The 16,485-nt window shown below is 34.0% G+C and overlaps 1 protein-coding gene across 9 annotated transcripts in view; it reads left to right on the top strand.

Moving 5' to 3' along the window:
• The window catches only part of LOC134264439 (rho guanine nucleotide exchange factor 7-like), a 29,045-nt gene extending 25,664 nt beyond the window's left edge, over positions 1-3,381 (top strand). For all 9 annotated transcript variants that reach the window (XM_062746729.1, XM_062746727.1, XM_062746731.1 and 6 more), the window contains 3 exons: positions 532-616; positions 1,032-1,086; positions 1,782-3,381. In XM_062746729.1, coding sequence (XP_062602713.1) covers positions 532-616; positions 1,032-1,086; positions 1,782-1,901 — 260 coding nt within the window. In that variant the 3' untranslated portion in view covers positions 1,902-3,381. The remainder of the gene's footprint in view (positions 1-531; positions 617-1,031; positions 1,087-1,781) is intronic.
• The last annotated feature ends 13,104 nt before the right edge of the window (positions 3,382-16,485 follow it).

Genomic DNA, 16,485 nt, shown 5'->3' with positions numbered 1-16,485 from the left:
TGTTGATATTATGCTTGTGTCGTAGAAACTTGACCTTGTTTATTAGAATTTTGGTAAGTACTGTATCAGTCAGTCTTGGGGTGGAATCTCTTGTCTGAACAGAAATTCATAATTACAGTTTTCAATTCTTAAGATTATGAATAAAAACATTTTCAGACCTGCTCTTTCATTTGCATCTTTGAGAGTGCAATTGCTCTATGCTTGATAGAGCTTGTTTTATGTAGAGAATCGCATTAACATTTATATTTTTGTCCTTGTCAAGGGAGGGGGGGGGATGGCATTCTGAAGATTCTGAAAGTTTAGCTTAAAAATTAAAATCTTCAACCTAAATGTCTGTAAAATTTAGTAAGTACATTAAACAACCGTGGGAAAGTTTACTGAAAATTAACCATGTTACAAGTCCTCTGTCCTCTGATATTTGATAAGTTCAAGATGACAACATTATGTGCTTAGACTAGCAGTCATTTCTGTGCATGCTGGCTTTGAGTGGTGATTTAGTTTGTGATTTCCTGTTTTTGATGTTGTATACAGCTTTCGTGACCTGCCCCCACGTCCTGATGCCAGAGGAAGAGAAGATAATTATAGACGATGGGGATCCCTCCAACCTTCAGGAAAAGTGAGTACACTTAAAATCCAAAAATAAATAATGTGAAAATACCCCTCCAACCTTCAGGAAAAGTGAGTACACTTAAAATTTATAAATAGAATAATGTAAAAATACCCCTCCAACCTTCAGGAAAAGTGAGTACACTGTACATGTAATATAAAGTATAATTTATAAACAGAATAATGTGTGAAGTTCCCTGTTTTCCCAAAACCTACTATATAAGTCAAATTGGTATGCAAAATGTCATGCAAAACCATAGCATAATACCAAGTGGGATGTGTAACCCCTCTTTTTTCAGGAAAAAAATTGATTAGATCAGTATAAGCTATAAACCCTTGCAATTGCAATATTTCTTGAATTTTTGATTGAGCAATCTGTATTTTGTCATTAGCGTGCAGTTAAAGTTGATTATTTTCTTGTTTAGGACATTGGTGGACACAGTTTATTCTTTAAAGGACCAAGTTAGAACTCTAGAACAGGTGAGTACTTTAATGATATGTTAACACCGAAGACATGTCGTCTGATGATATGTCAATGATTTAATGATGTCATCTAAATAGATAAGTGTATGACATGTCATGTCATCAAAAGATCTTTCATATCATATGATAGGTCAGTCAATGAAATTTCAACCATTGATATGTCAGTCCATTAACAGATATGCCAGCAAACGATGGTCAGTTGTTGATATGTTAGCCAATTATATTTCAGTCAATGCTATGTCAGTCAATGATATGTTGACTGATATTTTAGCTTATGCTATGCCAGCTGATGAGATATCATCTTGTGTCAACCAAAAATAAATCAGTCATACCGTATAAGTAGAAATTTTAGCGAGGATGTAATTTTGGCATTATTAGCGAGGCTGTTGAGATCGCTAAAATTTAGTATCGCTAAAAATAAATTGCGTGTTATTTGTATTAGCTTCTCAAGTGAGCATTTTAAAATCACTAAAATTATTTCTCGCTAAAAATAAAATACCAGTTTTTAAGGAGAAATCGCTAAATTTGCGTCTCGCTAAAATTTCCACTTATACGATATGTCAAAGAATTGTCAGCCACTTATAGGTCACTTTATATATAACTAATGACCTGTGTGTATTGGTTAAGAGAGGTTTTGTTTCATTGTTGTCTTTTCTGAGTTTTCTTCAGTTGATACATATGGCATATTACAGGAACACAAGAGGATGAAGAGAGATTTAGAAGAGGAACAGAAAGCCAGGAGAAAGCTACAATCTACAATCAAAAAAGTCTTCAAAAACAACAACCTTCTATGGGAAGAAGCACCTACGTAAATTATCAGGAAATAGTGGTACAGCTCATTGTGATAAATATGTATCTTAGTAGAAAATGATATATACTATATAATAATTAGATTATGAAATGGAGAATTACTCAATTCTGCTTGAAAAAAAATTTTTTTTTGTTTGACTTAAAAATGACAAATGCAATATTGTTAGTTTTAGATTGTGTCGGATTTTGTAAGAATTGAGTATGACACAAGCTTAAGAATTTATTGAGGAAAAGGATAGAAAGATATGTGTTTTATACATTGTGCTGGATAAGGGTTGTATGAGGACCAATATTTCTTATAAACAGTGCTTGCTTTTATACAGTTTTATAACCAGAAATTTTTGGGTCTAAATAAAAAAAATATCATGAGGCATATGTAAGATGCCATTTTTTTTTTTTTACAAAAATGTGTTTTTGTGGAATATTTGTATCAAATATGAAGGATAATTAAATCTGATATAAGATTTTTTCATTCAAACATTTTTGGAAAGTGTTGTGAATCATCAAGATTATGTATTGAATATTTAAAAATGTAGTACTGATCATGCATTTTGAAGAATATCTTTATTGTGTTCTTTGATGAAATTATGAGATTTGAGTCATTTTGTTTGTCAAAATAATTTTTAACAGTGCTTTGACTCTTTCATAATGGTTTGTACTTATGAAGTTGTGGTATAAAATTTACATTTATACAGATTATTTATTTACAATTTTGTAGTAAAAAGCTCTTTCTAAGTTGTACAGTTTTTGAATTGTACTTTGTAAAGTACATACAATGTGTGTGCTCTCATTTTCACACATTTCATTTTTTTTCTTGAGTATTTTGTACAGATATTAATAATAAAAAACTTTTCCGGTCTAGAAATTGAAGTGAAAGCTCAGTATTAAAAAAATTGTAACATTTTATGTCTGAAAATCAGAAAAGCATAATATCCATCACTAGTTTGTACATGTAGGTTGTGTTCTAAGGTTTTATGTTTAATTCTAGTGTAGGGAAATACTTCATTACTTGTAACACTGGTCTCTCTCAGCTGAGAAGGTAGTTGTATTTTGTGCCAAATATGCTTAATATGTTGTATACACAGAGAATTTCCCAGATTTACATCAATTATCAAACATAAAAGTGGGGATGGGGGATGCTGCAAGTTAACTAAATATGTACGTAGTTTAGGATAAATGGATTATATTTTATAGTGTTGAGCTTCAAAACAGTGCATAATTGATAATGGAAATGTTGGACGAGCATGTTATGATTGAAAAAATTATATGATTAAGTCGATGACTTGGAATGTGTGGTAATTAACTTATGAGAGTGTAGTTTGTCTGTGTGAAAACTAATGGGAAATATAATATGTGAGCTGTCAGTAAAAACATTGTGCAATACATTGTTTTAAATAATTGGACATTTGATTTGTCTCCTTGTCTAATGTATATTGCAAGTTTATGCAACAAAATTCGAAATAAAATAATTGCAAAGATTCATTGTTATTCAAGAAAATTTCTTTGTAAATACACTGACATCTTTGGGTAGTAGGGATTTTCATGGTCTCTGAATCTTCCATTCCCCCATTTTGCAAGTTCTGTTGTTGATTTGAACTTTCTATTGTACAAAGTACAATTTATCATGTCAAATGCTGACTGAAAAAAAAAATCATACTAACTGTTAGATCATTATTTTCACACTGAATTATGTTTTGGACTTTCTGTTTATCTGATCATGACAAGGAGCACATATGTGGGTCTGACACGTCAACAGGAGATGCTTTCTCCTCCGTGGCACCTGATCCCATCTCTGAGTACTAGTATTTGCTCTGCTCCTGATTATTACTGTTTGAATGAACTTTGGAGCTTGAATACTGTTTGTTATCTCCATATTATTTGTACTGAAATTGAGAAATTCATGGCCCCAGGATCAGGGTTTCATAGTTTTAGGATAGTGCTTAATTCATCATATGTTGCAAATGCATTATATCTTGGAGAAATTTTTCTCTCCTCTTAGCACCAACTGTTCAAAGGTTATGGCAAACGTAGAAGAAACTCTAAGGTCATAAGTCTAATATGTTGGTACCTAAAGGGAGATCTTGCCACAAGAAATACACGTGAAATTTGAAAGCCATAGCTCCAACGAATCAAAAGTTATGAGCAATGATAAAGTTTTTTTTCGGAAAAAAACTGGCAGACAGACAGACGAACAGGCCAAACATAAGAAATTAATGAAAGAACATTTCTTGTATGCTCCTGAGCAAACTATGTGGTTATAATGAAGAATATTTATCTTCTAAAATTATGGACCAGAGGTATGGGTGTCATGTAAAGCTCTATTGATCACAGAATTCTTTGAAAATCTCTATTTGTGAACATTTAGCAGATACACTAAGTGTATGGCTATAATGAGCAAACGTGCTGCTCTGAAACGGAGTTCATGACGTTAAGAAGGGGATTCCAAAAGTTTCAAATCCATGGCCTTTGGGTCTGGGATTCTTGCATTAACAAGTTTTTTTTTTGTAGTAAAATTCGGAAACTGTTATGAACTGAAGACAGACTCTAACTGCCATCTTGTTTAGCGCTAGACCCTTTTGGTTATCAGCTAGTTATCGAATGGATGGGTTGAAAGACAGATACATGTTGTAAGTTATCAATAAGGGGTCCATTAACTGTTGACATATCAATTAGATAGACTAAAATCTATTCATAATATACATGTAGGAGAACATCCTAGTTTTTAAACTTATTTTTCATACTTGTAATGATCAAGGTGGAACTCTGTTTTCTATAGAATCTTTGAAGATCTTTTGCTCTTGGACATCTTATAGGCAAACAGTATAAAGTTGTAATAGGCAAGAGGATTTGTACACGATTTTTAAAATTCTTCACTGTACTGATACTGTGTTTGAATATTTTTCCTTGTGGTAAATGCCACGTACCATATACTGAGAAACTCAATCGTTAACACCTTTAATCATATATATTTTTCTCAATGTTCAAAAACATTTTGTACTGATGTAGTGAGGGTCCTTAAATGTGTACTAAATGTGATCAAATTGGGCCAACATTGTAGGAGGAGTAGTCTCGAAACAAAATTGTTCACAGACAGACAGACAGGTACTCTTCCACTGCATGACCAGTAGAGCTAATGACTTGGCATTAGGCATTGCTGTGCTTCTTTTAATGTAAAATAAAAGCTGCTTTTATTGCATTAACCAGGGACGTAGCAACAGGGGGGGGGGGCTGTCCCCCCACTTTTTTCCCCCAACATTACCTTTACTATAGAAAATGTCTATTTAAAGGTTGGTTGACTCCCCCCCCCCCCCACTTGTTGCCCCCCCCCCCCCTTAATAGGATTTTCGAGTTTGGGCAATTTTAAATTTTTTTTATTTTTTTTTTTTGCTTGTCAACTTTTCTTTTCAGGTAAGTAAAAAAAATTCTCTGGTTGGCCTCCATTTTCAAAAAGGATGCTACGTGCCTGTTAACTCGGCATAAAAGTGTTTGAATAACATTAGTACTAGTATCTTTATTTTACAAACAAGTTGAAAAAAAGAGAAGAATAATGCAAAGTTGAAATTTATTTGTAAACAAAAATATTAACTTTTCCATTGTCTCCAACAATCCATAATTTATTATCTGGACCACAGGAAATTCCCGTCGGAAGGTCAGTATAATGTAAGTATAAAAACTTGATAAAGTTTCCTCTCAAGTCTAAAATATGCACTCTGAAATTGTAATGATCTGAAATGAGAATTTGCCCAAAGCTGTTGTGCGTTATGCCCCAGGGAATGAACACGAAGTCGCTTTGTTGACCTTCGTAAACATTCAAAAAATATCCACACTCGTTCACTACAATTACGGAATACTTTTTGCCATCCACCACCCAAATATCGCCATTTGTATTCTCTGTAACAGACCAAACACTACTGTACAAAGGAATCGTTGAGAAGCAGTCCGTGTATTCGATTAATAACAAAATTTCATTGTTTTTGGTGTTATATTTACACACTCTTCCATGATCAAGGAATGCATTATATTCACAGACCAGAATGACTTTATCTTTTGGGGGAGTACGAGAGATGGTCAAGGACATAGGGCACCAATTCTGGTCGTTAGTACAAATGATTCTGTCTTTATACACCAGATCGTCACTGACTGATAATACCTTAATAGTGTTGTCGGTGTAATCACTGTAAAATATTTCATTTACACTAGCACATATATAGATGGCATGAAGATTTAATGGTATCTTTTTTAAAACCGTTCCTTGAAGATCAATTTTGTAAACCGTCGGATGGTCCGGTCCACATATCCAGGCAAAGGTATTTTCAGCACAGGTTATACTAGAAAGTCGTTTTCGATGAAGGTAAATTGATAACATGACGAATTTTTTATCCTCGAATACAGCTTTGACGTAAACTGTTTGATGACGTTTCCGATTGTACGTCAGCATGACTTCATTATCTGTATCTTTGGAGTGCTCGATTTGAAAAACTGGAATTTGAGGAAATGTTATTTTTACTTCAAGAGCACTTTGCAAATCGTGCAAAAATGGAGAGCGTAAATCTCTGAGAGAAATTGGATTACATAGATTTTCTCCAATATCTTCTATAATATCACAAACAAAACGTCGACAATTCTCCAAGCGTATTTTTTGAATATGAAATATTTTCCTATCTTCAATTACCTTTTTAAGCATTAGTGCCATTAAATCTTTACCTCCTATGCCCTTCACCGTCGTCGAATTTCCATTTCTCTTGCACTTCACAATTAAAGTCGAACAATTGGTAAGCCAATTTTCTAATTCAAATCTCATTTGTTCAAACACCATACTGTTCTGCATTAAAAAGTCATTTACTTGCTTCAAAAGATTGTCAATCATTGGTATAACTTTACTCCGTAGCAATACTCCATTAGCAAAAAGTCTATCAATTTTTTCTCTGAAGTCTACAACATCATGAAAAGTGTGAAGCACAAAGCTTTTTCGACATGCATAAACACTGCAAGTTTTACAGAAAAATTCGGCTTTTAAGGAATGTAAAGAACACGTGGGAATGCTGGAATTGTTCGTCGTTTTGTCTCGATATCTCACCACATCATGACCATGGCACCGATAGAAGATCAAATGCTTTGGAACACATCGTTCACAGAGAATTAGTTGGCAATCTTTACAAAAATATTGTGCCCAGTTGTTACATACATCACAATACTTACAGAACTGAATGACTGTAACCGACATTACAATGTTGGTAAAGTCATTCCAGAATTGTTTGTCCTATTTTGTATTGCCTGCATATAGTATAAAAGTGCCCCGATGCAAAACGATCGAAGCGGTTCTTTGTTCGTCCCGGAAATTTTTTAAAAGGTACGTGTTACGTAATTTAAAGGAAACGTCGGGTCTAGATGAAATTTTTGATATTTTATTCTTTGAATGATCGTGCATTAATGAATTTTACCTGATCAATACTGCTATTTGTTTTTATTTGATTATAAAGTAATATGACACCAAAGTTATATGTGAACTGGCTGCTGGAGACTACCATGTTGAGAGATAAAGTTATCTCGCTTGCTAAATATTTCCAACAATCTTCACTTTTATGACGTATCAGGCACGTAGCATCGTTTTTGAAAGTGGGGGGGAGGGGGGGGCAACCAGAGAAATTATTTGTTTATTAACTTGAAAAAGTTGACAAGCAAAAAAAAAAGGAACGGAAAATTAAAAGTTGCCCAAACTCGAAAATCCTATTTCGTGCGTGTGTGTGTGTGTGTGTGGGGGGGGGGGCTAACTTTATCAAAGCTACTTCCAATTTTTTTTCCTTACAATTCCCTGATATCACTATACTATGGTAAAAAGTGTGGGACCAACCATCCTTTCAATAAAAATTTACTATAGTAAAGGTAATATTGGAGAGAAAAAAGTGGGGGGGGGGGGGGCAGCCCCCCCCCCTGTTGCTACGTCCCTGCATATTTGGGACCACATTGGCTCTAATAGTAAACATTATCGTGTCGGAATCAAGTAGTGAAAATGTACCAATTTAGTGTTTGGGATTTCATTTTGAGTCTGAATGTAATAAAGGAAATACATCTTCACATTTTAATGACTCTTGTGTTTTAGAATTCAGGGAAATAAAAGAAGGAACTAATAATATTAAAAAAAAAAACCCAGTAAACTGGACATTAAACTTTAATTAAAAACTTAGCTGCAAAGGTTGTATAATCGTATTACATTTGACAGTGGCGGAGGTCTGAATGCGCTAAATCACGTACATCGCTAAGTGTACTCTTATTGTGTATTATACCTTTCCATCTCGCAAACAAATTTGTTATAACAAATTATTAATTTGATAAAACAAATTAGCAATTTGATAAAAGAAATTACTATATATTTTTGACAAAATTTGAAATGTATACAATCTACGAAAGCCAGATCAAATCAAAAATCTTAGTATACTAGTATGTCGGATTTATAAAAATAATTTGCAACTGTCAAAGTTTTTGGCCAATAATAGGGCTTTAGTGGGACGATTGACAGCTTTTCCAGCAGGCTCTTTTTTTAATTTTATAAAAATTTCATGCATACAAAAGAATTGAATAACACATTAGGAATTTAAATATTAAAGAGCTACCAACTCAAGAATATTGTGGGTTTTATATTTTTTCGTTCGTTTTCTGGGGAAGGTTGTTACGGATCAAGTGTATTTTTTTCATGATAATTTATCCGCAAATTCATTTTGGTCAATGTTGCCTCTGTTGCTCAAAGCTTTATACCATGGAAGCAGATCCAGGATTTTGGAATTGGGTTTGGTTTAAAGATTTTATTCTTTATACATGAATTAGGTTTAACAGTAGACATAAATGACTGTCGAAAAGCAGTATTCAAAGTAGATCATGTCATATGTAAAGAAAGAATCCAGAGAGAGAGAGAGAGAGAGAGAGAGGGGAAAAAACACAGAGAGAGAGAGTACATTTACTTTTTTTGGGGGGGTGCTCCATTACAGAAAAACAAACAATTCAATAATGCAGGGGTTTTGAGGGGAACATTGAAATTCTTTAAATTTCTTTGAAAATTTGTTGCAAATCTGTCAAATTAAGTATTAATTATCATATACTTGGCCTAGCTGTCTTGATTTTGCAAAATTCATTTTTCTTTCTATACATGAGAAAAATGAAATCAATTTTTTTGAATGATGCTCTTTGTAGTGTCCAAAGCTTGTTTTTTTATATATATTTTGGGGGTTTTGGAAGTTTTTGTGCTTCTCTGGTGAACCCCAGTGCGCCTCTCTTTTTCAGAAGCCAGAGAAAGGGATTGAAACATTTTTTCAAGTTTAATAAGTTAATTAGAATAATAAGTTAATTAGAATTTTTTTTTATCTGCATGATCTGGTCTGCCGCATGTTCTTCCTGTTACAGTATACATGTAATTTGTGTAATTGAAAGTTTTTTTTTTTAATTTTTAATTTGCAATTCTGTAAGATCATCGTTTCAAAATCATCACTGTATGTGAGAAATTTAAATGGGTGTTTGTTAATTAATCACATTTTTTCTTTTGTTCAGTAGAAGTCCGATTTTGCAAAATATCAGTACAGAGACAGTCTGATATTACGAGATTAATATCAGACTGCTCACTATAATATCGGACTGTCACAGGTAAACTTTTAGACTGCAAGAACAGAGGAATGACATCACAGCAATGTTTTTATTGTAAATACACTGACATCTTTAGGTAGTAGGGATTTTCATGGTCTCTGCTTCTCCCATTCCCCAACAGCCTGATGTATGGAACAAAAATAAAACATTGAACTTAATTATCTCCAGAAATCTCTTCCTCCAGGACCTGGGGCAGTTAAACTGTTGGCATTATTACGAAAAGCATTAAACTCTCTACAATTAGAAGCAAGGATATCAACACTCATTAAAAGTCATCATTTCACATGTTCTGTGGTTGATTTGAACTTTCTATTGTACAAAGTACAATTTATCATGTCAAATGCTGACTGGAAAAAAAAATCATATTAACTGTTAGATCATTATTTTCACACTGAATTATGTTTTGGACTTTCTGTTTATCTGATCATGACAAGGAGCACATGTGGGTATGACACGTCAACAGGAGATGCTTTCTCCTCCGTGGCACCTGATCCCATCTCTGATGTTTTAAAGGTCCTTGTTACTCTGCTCCTGATTTGTATTGTTTGAGTGGACTTTGGAACTTGAATACTGTTTGTTATCTCCATATTTCTTGTACTGAAATTGAGAAACTCATGACTCTAGGATCAGGGTTTCATAGTTTTAGGATAGTGCTTAATTGATCATACGTTGAAAATGCATTATATATCTTGGGGATATTTTTCCTCCTCTAGCACCAACTGTTCAAAGGTTATGACAAACTCCAAGGTTATAAGTCAAATATGTTGGTACCTAAAGGGAGATCTTGCCTCAAGAAATACACGTGAAATTTGAAAGCCATAGCTCCAACGAATCAAAAGTTATGAGCAATGATAAAGTTTTTTTTCGGAAAAAACTGGCAGACAGACGGACGAACAGGGCAAAACATTAGAAATTAATGAAAGAACATTTCTTCTATGCTCCTGAGCAAACTAATATAATAATATGGTTATAATTAAGAATATTTATCTTCCAAAATTGTGGACCAGAGGTACTGGAGTCATGATAAAGCTCTATTGATCATAGAATTCTTTGAAAATCTCTATTTGTGAAAATTTAGCAGATACACTAAGTGTATGGCTATAATGAGCAAATGTGCTGCTCTAAAACCGAGTTCATGACGTTAAGAAGGGGATTCCAAAAGTTTCAAATCCATGGCCCTTGGGTCTGGGATTCTTGCATTAACAAGTTTGTAGTAAAATTCGGAAACTGTTATGAACTGAAGACAGACTCTAACTGCCATCTTGTTTAGCGCTAGACCCTTTTGGTTATCAACTAGTTATCGAATGGATGGGTTGAAAGACAGATACATGTTGTAAGTTATCAATAAGGGGTCCATTAACTGTTGACATATCAATTAGATAGATTAAAATCTATTTATAATATACATGTAGGAGAACATCCTAGTTTTTAAACGTATTTTTCATAATTGTACTGATCAAGGTAGAACTCTGTTTTCTATAGAATCTTTGAAGATCTTCTGCTCCGGGACATCTTATAGGCAAACAGTATAAAGTTGTAATAGGCAAGAGGATTTGTACAAGATTTTTAAAATTCTTCACTGTGTTTGAATATTTTTTCTGGTGGTAAATGACACGTACCATTTACTGAGAAACTCAATAGTTTACACCTTTAATCATTATAATTTTCTCAATGTTCAAAAACATTTTGCACTGATGTAGTGAGGGCCCTTAAATGTGTACTAAATTTGATCAAATTTGGCCAACATGGTAGGAGGAGTAGTCTCAAAATAAATTGTTTACAGACAGACAAACAGGTACTCTTCCACTGCATGATCTTCTCTGGTCCCTGACCAGTAGAGCTAATGACTTGGCATTAGGCATTGCTGTGCTTCTTTTGATGTAAAATAAAAGCTGCTTTTATTGCATTAAACAGGGACGTAGCAACAGGGGGGCCTGCCCCCCCCCCCACTTTTCCCCCAACAGTACCTTTACTATATAAAATGTCCATTGAAAGGATGGTCGCCCCCCCCCCCCCTTGTTACCACTGTATAGTGATATCAAGATAATGTAGCCAAAAAATTGGAAGTGAAATTAAAGGAACTTGACCTTGAAAAAAGCCCCCCCCCCCCCACACACACACACACTAAATAGGATTTTCGAGTTTGGGCAATTGTAAATTTTCTTCTTTTTTTTTTGTTTCGCTTGTCAACTTTTTTTCAGGTAAGTAAAAAAAAATTTCTCTTGTTGGCCCCCCATTTTCAAAAAGGATGCTACGTGCCTGTTAACTCGGCATAAAAGTGTTTGAACAACATTACTACTAGTATCTTTATTTCACAAACAAGTTGAAAAAGAAAAAAAGAAAAATGCAAAGTTTAAATTTATTTGTAAACAAAAATATTAACTTTTCCATTGTCTCCAACAATCCATAATTTATTATCTGGGCCACAGGAAATTCCCGTCGGAAGGTCAGTATAATGTAAGTATAAAAACTTGATAAAGTTTCCTCTCAAGTCTAAAATATGCACTCTGAAATTGTAATGATCTGAAATGAGAATTTGTCCAAAGCTGTTGTGCGTTATGCCCCAGGGAATGAACACGAAGTCGTTTTGTTGACCTTCGTAAACATTCAAAAAACATCCACACTCGTTCACTACAATTACGGAATACTTTTTGCCATCCACCACCCAAATATCGCCATTTATATTCTCTGTAACAGACCAAACACTACTGTACAAAGGAATCGTTGAGAAACAATCAGTGTATTCGATTAATAATAAAATTTCATCGTTATTGGTGTTATATTTACACACTCTTCCATGATCAATGAATGCATTATATTCACAGACCAGAATGACTTTATCTTTTGGGGGAGTACGAGAGATGGTCAAGGACATAGGGCACCAATTCTGGTCGTTAGTACAAATGATTCTGTCTTTATATACCAGATCGTCACTGACTGATAATACCTTAATAGTGTTGTCGGTGTAATCACTGTAAAATATTTCATTAACACTAGCACACATATAGATGGCATGAAGATTTAATGGTATCTTTTTTAAAACCGTTCCTTGAAGATCAATTTTGTAAACCGTCGGATGGTCCGGTCCACATATCCAGGCAAAGGTATTTTCAGCACAGGTTATACTAGAAAGTCGTTTTCGATGAAGGTAAATTGATAACATAACGAATTTATTATCCTCGAATTCAGACGTAGACTGATTGATGACGTTTCCGACTGTACGTCAGCATGACTTCATTATCTGTATCTTTGGAGTGCTCGATTTGAAAAACTGGAATTTGAGGAAATATTACTTTTAGTTCAAGAGCACTTTGCAAATCATGCAAAAATGGAGAGTGTAAATCTCTCAGAGAAATTGGATTACATAGATTTTCTTTTAATTCTTCTAAAGTATCGCAAACAAAACGTCGGCAATTCTCCAAGCGTATTTTTTGAATATGAAATATTTTCCAATCTTCAATTGCCTTTTTAAGCATTAGTGCCATTAAATCTTTACCCCCTATGCCCTTCACCGTCGTCGAATCTCCATTTCTCTTGCACTTCACGATTAAAGTCGGACAAGTGGTAAGCCTTTTTTCTAATTCAGATCTCATTTTTTCAAATACCATACAGTTCCGCATTAAAAAGTCATTTTCTTTCTTCAAAAGATTGTCGATCATTGGTATAACTTTACCCCGTAGCAATACTCCATTAGCAAAAAGTCTATCAATTTTTTCTCTAAAGTCCACAATTTGATGAAATTTGTGAAGAACAAAGCTTTTTTGACATGCATAAACATCGCAAGTTTTACAGAAAAATTCGGCTTTTAACGAATGTAAAGAACACATGGGAATGCTGGAATTGTTCGTCGTTTTGTCCCGATATCTCACCACATCATGACCATGGCACCGATAGAAGTTTAAATGCTTAAGAACACATTGTTCACATAGAATTAACTGGCAATCTTTACAAAAATATTGTGCCCAGTTGTCACATACATCACAATACTTACAGAACTGAATCACCGTAACCGACATGTTACAGTGTCGGTAAAGTCGTTCCAGAATTGCCCTCTATCTTGTATTGCCTGCATATAGTGTAAAAGTGCTCCGATGCATGACGATCGGAGCGATTCTTTGTTCGTCCCGGAAATTTTTAAATGGGTACGTGTTACGTAATTTTGAATAAAGCCAAGTTAGAAATTAACGCAAGGCAAAGTGCATTGTTATACCTTTGTTCGATACATATCTATACGAGAAGGATATGGAGATAACGAACAGTATTCAATCTCAAAGTCCATAAAACAATACAAAATTAAAGCAGAGCAAACACGGACCTCCGAAACATCAGAGATGGGACATGGAGGAGTGAGCATCCTCTGCCGACCGGTCACACCCGCCGTGTGCTCCTTGTCATGATCAGGAAATAACGGAAAAAATCCGTCGTCAATTCAGTGTATAAATAATGGACTAACAATTGGTATGAGAAACGTCAGTCAGCATTTGACTCAATGATAAACTGTATTTGCTGACAAGGTCATTGTATCGACCATAGAACTTAAGAAATGATGACTTTAAACGAGACTGCTGATATTCTTGTTTCGTCAACTTGCTTGTCAATAATTTACCTCGTTTTAGAAATTGTTCATACATAGAGCATGCTCTTGCGTATCGAATCAACTGAGATATATATACTCCGTATGCAGGTGATGATGGTATATTGCTGCATAAGTAAGGGAAGTTGACGATAGAAAAGTTAAAGTCATCACGTTTATCATATAGCTTGGTTGTTAGATTACCATTAGTGTCTTTTTCAAGTAAAATATCCAAGTATGAAACAGAAGTGTCGGACTCTGTGGTATCTTTGATCTCAAGCTCAACAGGATATATCGTATCGACGTAGGAATGGAAATTACCATTATTAATTGACAATACGTCGTCGATATATCTAAATGTCGAGTTGAAGGCCACAGCAAGTGTTTCCTTCTTTTCACGCATAAGATTTTGCATAAATTCTGCTTCATATGAATATAAAAATAAGTCTGCTAATAACGGAGCGCAATTTGTACCCATGAGAATTCCAATAGACTGTTGGAATACCCGGTCTCCAAAAACCACATAGAAGTCTATCATTTCAAATGTTTTATACCAAGCGGGCATACAGAAATCGATGTTTGACAGCTGAGCGAGATGTTGGATATGTCGATAAGATGGACCTCTTAAGTAATACAAAAGGCGGAGCTTAATCTCATTTGTATTTTTTGGTGTTCAACAGTAACGTACCTGAGGTCACATCAAGGAAATCAGTACAAGACTATAAAAAAATATTAAAAATGAAGGTATTACAAAATATTTATTGACTGTGTTCTCGGGCAAAATGCATCTTGTCGACCTTAGAAACAAACTGTCTGCTGTCGGCCTCAGGCAAACAGTTTGGCTCTTGGGTCCGACAAAGAGCATGTTGCCCTCGAACTCAATATTATACAATTATTGCTGTTTTTTTAGGTCAATACAATGATTTAGCCATCTGAGGAGTACAATATTCACCGAACCCGAAGGGCGAGGTGAATATTGTACTTCGAACTGTACTTCACTGATAAAATGATTAAAGCCCATTACTTGTTTGCATTTAATTAAGTCCGAGCCAAATATAAAAGAGAAGCAGAATTAAAGCCATATATATGGCGTATGTACAATGAAAATTATTGGACTAAAATTATAAGAACTTATTGTATGTATCATTCCTTTATATAAAGATAGAACTTTTCCGTAAATTACAAAATTTAAATCAATTGCGTTATAAAGATATCACAATTTAATTTGAATTCTCGGAATTTTCTCCGACTCGGAAGAAAATACAAAAGATTTAAATAACACATTACAGAGAAGATAAAATCGTATTTTTAGATGAAACGAGGTGTTCTCCGTGTTCAGAATTGTATGAAAAGCTTTAATTTAAATGTATCAACTATATTTCTTTACTTAATTTTATATTTTTCAAAAATATATTTTTTTGATCAGTTACGCCATATATATGGCTTTAAAATGTAAATAATTCTTACCAGTCGTATCAATTTGAAGTTTTTTAAATCAGTTTTAGTTGCCATGAAAAAAATATTATGTCATTCTTTTTATAGGATAGATTTTGAAAGGAAGGAGTATTATCAGGGAAAACTGACTGCCAAAAAGTAAAAAAATTGTTGTTCAGTAAAAGTGTTGGAGGGGTGTCCCTGCATCCCCTCTTATCACCCTCACCCAAAAATATATATTTGCTTATGTTTTGTTCACATGAAAAAAATCATAGTCGTTTAATTAAATAGCTTTCCAAAACAATTTGTATCATTTTGGAATTTCCCAATCTATTTTTAGATCAATGTAGAGGAAATAAATCCCTGTATTGACCTGGAACGTCACGTGCAGGTCAATACAACGTAGTATTTTTCTAACATAGTTGGATCTCAGCCAATCAGATAGATGGAAATTATTCAGTCATATAATGAAAATGATTATTTTTACCCTGTCAAAGATTTTACATATAGCTCAACAACGAATGTTATCTTTTAAAGCTTAACATGACTCGTAAATTTAAAGGCATATACCGTATGCCACATTATAAGATTGTACTATTGTCTTTCTGACATAATTTTTTGATAAATAGAAAATACATGTATTTTGTAAGAAAGATACTATCTATATAATATCAGCACTGGAGTTAACCCTGCCATATTCGCTACATGCCCCTGACTGCTTTATTATAATATAAATTTCACAGAATCTTCGTTACATAGTGCCAAATTATGACCTCATTATTGTTACTTTATGAAGCGACACGTATTTCGTGTTTCTCACAGCAAAACATGCCATTCTGTCTATAATACTAAAGGGTACCCATCTCGTACTCCCAACACCTCCTATACCACTGAATAAAATTTGATGATTCTCTCACAGATTCTTTATTACATAATGGCATTGTGAA

The sequence above is a fragment of the Saccostrea cucullata genome, unplaced genomic scaffold (genome assembly GCF_032062105.1).
Source record: "Saccostrea cucullata isolate Sc308-1 unplaced genomic scaffold, CSIRO_AGI_Scuc_v1 ctg371, whole genome shotgun sequence".
NCBI classification, from domain to species: Eukaryota; Metazoa; Mollusca; class Bivalvia; order Ostreida; family Ostreidae; genus Saccostrea; species Saccostrea cuccullata.
The sequence above is the reverse complement of the archived record's forward strand: the minus strand, read 5'-3'. Positions and strand labels throughout refer to the sequence as shown.